This window comes from Mugil cephalus, chromosome 7 (genome assembly GCF_022458985.1).
Source record: "Mugil cephalus isolate CIBA_MC_2020 chromosome 7, CIBA_Mcephalus_1.1, whole genome shotgun sequence".
Lineage (NCBI taxonomy): Eukaryota > Metazoa > Chordata > Actinopteri > Mugiliformes > Mugilidae > Mugil > Mugil cephalus.
Window position 1 is genome coordinate 15,406,094 of NC_061776.1, and position 6,471 is coordinate 15,412,564.

General features: G+C 43.1%; 1 protein-coding gene across 1 annotated transcript; it reads right to left on the reverse strand.

Annotated features, from left to right (window-relative positions):
• Positions 1-1,868: 1,868 nt before the first annotated feature.
• LOC125011104 (histamine H3 receptor-like) lies at positions 1,869-6,242 on the reverse strand. The gene is made up of 3 exons (XM_047590129.1): positions 5,897-6,242; positions 5,226-5,392; positions 1,869-2,956 (listed from the first exon to the last, which is right to left on the reverse strand). The coding sequence occupies exons 1-3, from the start codon at positions 6,141-6,143 to the stop codon at positions 2,204-2,206; spliced, it is 1,167 nt and encodes a 388-aa protein (XP_047446085.1). The 5' UTR covers positions 6,144-6,242; the 3' UTR covers positions 1,869-2,203.
• Positions 6,243-6,471: the final 229 nt, after the last annotated feature.

The window sequence follows — 6,471 nt, forward strand, 5'->3', positions numbered from 1 at the left end:
GGTCACAAACATCCGCCGTAAACACATAGACACGCAGAATGGGATTAATAAACACACATTTCTGTGTTCATAATTATTATCCCTCATCAGTATTTCCCCTGGTGTTACCTTTCCTAGACTAATTTAAGCTGGCATAATCCCCGGCGCAGCATCAGTCAGTAGCCAATCAGTTTGGCACACATGTCATGGCATAGTAATCTATCAACAAAATCAATAACACTGCTCCCCCTAATATAACTGCACACGGTGCAAGCGATTCCACAGCGAAATGGCTCTTGCTGTCGCGTTTAGATATACAAAGAGTAAACCCAGCCTCGCCATTCTGCTGATAAATGCAGTTCTGCCGTCCCGAGGGAAATGCGCCTGCATCCCTCTGGTCAGAAGTGTGCTTCTGTCCCCCCACCACGCCACGGGGCAGAAAGGGAGCGGGGAGGGGGTGGGGGGGTAGCAGAGGCCTGTTCCCTGCAGCTGTGCCCTTATTCCCAGCACCTGACCAAGAGCCCAGATGTGCACACAGGCAACAGCAACAATTTGAGCAATGTTCGTCCCCTGTGGGACCCAGGCACCTGCAAATGTAACCTCACTATCTAACATGATGGCGTAATTACAGGTCTAACATCTACATCTGGAAAGAACTCATTTCATCAATCAAATCAAACTACCTAGACTGGGGAACAATACGAAAAAATGCAGATGCATTCTCAGCATTTCATCTGCACATCAAACAGAAGCCACTTCAGCGTTTGGCACTGACCCAATTAGCCATCCGGTAGACAGCAACTACACAACACATTGCTGTCATTTACAATACAGCACAGAAATAATTTTTATTCATTACATTTTTTTTTCTTTTTTTTACTGTGCATAAATATCTTCAACGTGTTACAGATATGCACACAATCGTATCTTGAATACAGTTCTCTTCTTTTGAGCCGGCAGACAAGACTGGACTTATTATTGATAATGGTAACATTCCAGCTGCACAGATTCATAGCAGATGCCAATACCGATACCAATGCCATTCAAGTTATTAAAAAAAAAAGTTATTAAAACGATTAAGTGATAACAGTGAATGTAAACTGAGCACCATCCAATCGTATGTATTAATCAGGTTACATTCTTAAGTTACGATTTGGAGCATTCAGAGGTTCTGGCACAAAAATAAAGCAGGCATTCAAAATAATATCAGCACAAAAGCCATGGAGCAAAACAGTTGATGTAGACCTTAAAATATCTCAAAGGCTGACTTGTCTCTGTGAAGCACGACGCACACGGGAAACTGTGAAGGTAAATGGTGACATCTAGTGGCAGGTGAGGGCACATGCACCCCTTCTTCACAGTATATTTTGGTTCGTTTACTTTTTTATTTTTATTTTTTTTACATAAAGCCAAATACTCTGTAAAATCAATAATACATAGCATTACCCGTTATCCTGGGAGTGGCTTGGGGGTGAACAGACTGAAAAGCAGCAGCAATGACTTTTAAAATGAATGCACATTTTTAGATTACAGTGAAGAAATGATTTCTGAGCTACAAGACATGACTAATATATAGCAATGTGCCTCCAAAGAGGCGAGGCTGAGACAGCCATCTCATTTCACACTCTGTACATGATAATTTAAATGTAATGGCACTTTGTGTTTTTACCACTGGGCTTCTGGTATGGTGAGAGCGGTTAACTTTCTGACAGCAGAGGGTGACAGTGTTCTGCTTTACTCAAGGACGCCACAGTGAGGACAACACGTCTTATGAACGTTTACAGTTAACAATGCAAGGAAATGTAAAACATTCTCCACATTAAGAACTAGCCTGCGTGGCACAACATCCGTCACGTGAACAAGAAGACAATAAACACACATTTCTTGACGATGTCTTCTTCCTGACGCATGCTGTTAATCGTTGATGCATTGTCTCAGCGATGTCTGAAGCGGACACACAACTGCCAAACTTGGTCAGTTTTTCAAGTACGCTCGGTTATGTTATTGATCATTTCATGATTAAAGGCTGAAATATACTTCACCTGGATACAATAATCTGATAGACGGTAAATTTCATTATGCCGTGCTGCACACACCTTACACACTCAAACACTGAAGAACACAACTGTTTATTAGGGTCTACATGACAAATCATGCTATGATTAGTTCCAGCTCCTCCACCCATAGCTTTGGCACGTTGTTAATCCCGATCAATCTATACTAGTCACTGGCCAGTACGTAAAACGGAGGATGGAGGTGTAGTGTGCTGCTTTGGGCACAGAATCTTGCTGAAGGCCCTGCGGAAGCTACTGTGGCACAGCGGGTACAGGAACGGGTTAATGGCAGAGTTGAGCCACAGGAGCCAGAAGGTGACCTCGTACCAGTGATGCTGGATGCACCGCCCTCTGCAGGCGGCACGGATGATCATCAGTAGGGTGTATGGTGCCCAGCAGATGGCAAACACACACACTATTATAGCCAGAGACTTAGCAATTTTCTTATCCCTGGACAGACGGCTGGGCTGGGCAGCCCTGCTGGTCGAGGGATCCAGCTTACCCAAACTAGGCGAGGACGGCTGGGAGTGGATCGAGCCTTTTGCAGCCAGCTTTATCCCGAGCCCCCAGTTGTGGGACAGAGGGACACTCTCCCCCTGGGCAGAGGCTGGTTCACTCGCTTGAAGATGGAGCTGTGCCTCCCTGCTGTGGCGCCTCCTCCTGCGTATACTGAGGTAAATGCTGAGGTTGAAGAAAGCCACCGAGATGAAAGGAGAGAAAAACTCCAGCATAGAAGCACTCAGCAGGAAGTACCAAGAGTAATAGAACTCTGCGAAGCACTCATCCTTGGGCACACGGCTTCTTCCCACCACCAGCTCCCAGAATATGATGGCCGGGCCATATAGGACGAAGGCTAGCACCCAGACGGCAATCATCTTCATTATGGCTTGATGAGTCAAGCTCTGCCTGGCACGGTAACTTACCTGTAATGTAAAACAACTTTATTATGCAGATAGATTGACACCTGTCCCTATTATTATTTGATAAACTGTTTGTCATGTGTTCATATTTACAAATATAATAGGGATGGGTATAATTTGAACTTTACATACTGGTAAAAAGTTAATCTATATTCATTTCTTATTTATGCACTAATGACATGTTCCTATGTAAATTGAGTAACGTTGCAATGATTGTCAAATAAATGCAGTGGACTGAACAAAACTTGTCCCTTAAATGTACTGAGGTGGAGGTAGCTTAAAAATGTACACCAGTCAGCCACAACATCATGACCACTGACAGGAGAAGTGAATGACGCTAACCATCTTGTGACAATTTAAAGTTCTGTTGGGAAACTTTTGGACCTGGCATTCGTGTGGATGTTACGTGGACATGCACCACCCAGCAATGCCCAGTAGGATGCAGCCTGACACTGGCTCTCAAACAAAGAAACGTTTTAGGAACAACTAAAAAACAAACAAACAAACAAACAAAAAAAGCACAAGGTATTTGCCTGGCCTCTAAATTCCCTAGATCCCAAACTGATTAAGTATCTGTAGGATGACCTACTGAGGCCACTCTCCTCTACCTATAGGACCCAAGGGCCCTCACCAACAACATCCTGACACCACAGGATGCCCTCAGAAGACTCATGTCCACTCTCTGATGAGTCACAACTGTTGTAGAGGCACAAGGGAGACCTACACAACTTTAGGAATGTGGTCATAATGTTATGTCGGATCAGTGTGCATAAAGAGAGGAAAAATGCTATTGTAATTCAACCATTATTCTACCACTATTTCACAGAACACTGCTTTTCTTGTATTAATCATGAGATATAATGGAGGTCAGTACTCAACAAGACCAACCATTTTTTCTTTTATATATATACACACACATATATATATAATCAACACATCATGCAGTACAGACCAGTGTGTATGTGAGTGTCAAGTCAATGAAGCACCACTCATGACCACTTGTCTCAATTAGTGTCACATCCTATGTCCCTGTCCACACGCCTGTTCAGCGGGCAGCGTACTTTACAACCTCTCCAGCTGCTCTGAATGTATGTCCAATTACCTGTAATTAACTGTGGTTCTTTTACAACAAGGCGTAACATGGCTCTACTTATGTTTGTGTAAATGAATTGCTACATAGTAATTCTGGTCCCTTCTACGAGTCAGTCAGGGGTTCAAAGCCGCAATTTTTAACCAATTTAAATTACATTTAACCACTGAAACAAACAAGTGCGAGATTCCAAATACTGTGCCGTAAGCGTTTGGTCTGTGCTCCGTCATCTGTTAAATGTATGCATGCAATCGTAACTCCATCCTTTTCTTTGCAAAAACAAACTTGCTCCGTGACTGCTGACGGCCCTTTGTCTGTCAGTGTTCAGAGAGAAATGCTTTTAGGAAAACGTTGCATGGTTGCTGGTGTCCTGTTTCTGTTGTGATTGATCTCTCCAGTTTGGAAGGAGGTGGATCGCCATGATCAAAGCTAGCTAATTAAAGAAGAGGCTCTTTCTCTCTCTCGCTGGTGTTATTTGTATTCACTGCTCTGATGTTAAGTGTTTGCTTCTGAAAGGAAACAGAGCGCTCCCTTTGTCTGCTATGCCAAGCCTCATCCCACCTTTGAGTTAACACACACAGGATACTGTCAGCTGAGTAACGCTAAGGCCAAACTAACACGGCTAACAGCTGTAGAGGTTTGGAAACATATGCTAACTACCAAATATGTGCCAGGAAATGAATCTGACATGGATGCTTCAGTACAACTGGATATCAGAAAGCAATCTAACGTCTAACACTCCAACAAACAGTCTAATTTCTCTCCTCCACATTTTCTGAAACCCAGTCTGTTCCAAAGTCAAGTGTGTTTGTCATGGGGAAAAACTATAATTAGGGGTGGCACTGGGCCTGAAAGGGTCAGGAATGATTAACCTCTGCAGATGGGCACATTTGGGAGAATGAGGAGACTCTGCCCCCACCAGTGACCTGGGACATTCATCAGAAATAAAGCCACGGACCATGAGGAGAGAACACAATGGAATTTGGACTTAAAACTTTTTACATTAAACTATAAAAACCTCATTCTATCGACTGAAGTGGACACTAAGTAAGTGGACAGTAATCAAGGCGAGAATGAACTTACTCTGGTTTATTTAGTATAATTTGTATCCTAATACATTCCTCACTGTAGCCCTAATTTCCCTTGGTGACTATATGCATTGAGGTGGTATGTTCCACTCACTGCTCTGGTGACTGACAGGAAGCGGTCGTAGCTAATGAGAACGATGTTGAAGACGGATGCGGAACAAAGCAGGTAGTCCATGACCAGCCACAGCTTGCACAGTCCTCGACCCAGCGTCCACCTGCCTGTGAGGATATAGGGGATGTAGACCGGGATACAGAATGCACCTAGAGAAATAATTATGATGTAGCATGGTCAGAAACTGGGGCCTATGAAAAAATCGATATACGGTGCATTTTCAGTGCTCATTGACATTGAGGAGCTAGTGTTTAAACAGACCATTAACAATAGTGTACAACATGCATAGAAAAGGATATAGAGATGAAAGTGTATACTTATACTTTACAAAATCACTGAATAAAATCTGATATTTTATATAGTGCTTTGTGTAGTGTTAGCGTATAGTGTTTCTAAAATGTCTATAGGATGTAAAGGAGAAGCAAAGTCATTCCTAAAATAAATAAAATCTTTCTTTGTAGCTCTATTCAGTCACTACACATTCATCTATAATACACGGAGACTGACTTGCTCACAAGCATCCTTATTTCTTATTCTTATGCAAGCACACACATATGATATAGGGAATATCACACATGACATAGCATATCCAAATTGCCATTAATCTTTAGTCATTAAATAGTCTGTTAAACTATAAACAAGGGTGGACTTACCTACAAGAAAATCTGATATTGCCAAATTCAAGAAGTAGTAATTGCACTGTTTTCTCAAACTCTTGTCCACTCTAAATGCCAAAATGACCAGTGCGTTGCCCAAAACTATGACAATGACCAAGGTCACCATCATCACCATCAAAATGACAAACATGGGTCCTGAGAACACGAAGCTGCTCTGAACTGTAGTTGAAGCATTGTCAAAATAGTAGCCGCTGGAGTTGGAGTCAGTTTGTCCCTCCGACATGGTCCTGGCGGGAGGTGAATCCTGCGCTCGTTAAATCCTCAATAGGCCAGCGCTGAGAATAATAAGCCAGCAACAGGTGTCAGGCGAGCGGACGCTGCATTCAACAACCCCATGTGTGCTCGGAAAAAGCTTCGGCTTTTGTGATGGGAGAGAGCGCACAATGTCCAAAAATAACCGCCAGAGAGCGCACGACGCTCTTGGACGCCCGGTGATTTGTGCCTGATTGGCAGCGGAGTGTCGGACGCCGTGTTATACTTTAGTGCGATGAGATTACTTCAGAAAATAACTATAGCAGTAAACCTGCATATTTGTTTGTTTGATTGGCAAC

Bases quoted from the DNA above. Each gene is read 5' to 3' on its own strand.
- LOC125011104 (XM_047590129.1), bottom strand. From the start codon at position 6,143: ATGTCGGAGGGACAAACTGACTCCAACTCCAGCGGCTACTATTTTGAC. The intron at 5,393-5,896 runs GTAAGTCCACCC...TTATTTCTCTAG, and splicing joins AATATCAGATTTTCTTGTAG to GTGCATTCTGTATCCCGGTC. The intron at 2,957-5,225 runs GTGAGTGGAACA...TTTACATTACAG, and splicing joins TCCTGTCAGTCACCAGAGCA to GTAAGTTACCGTGCCAGGCA.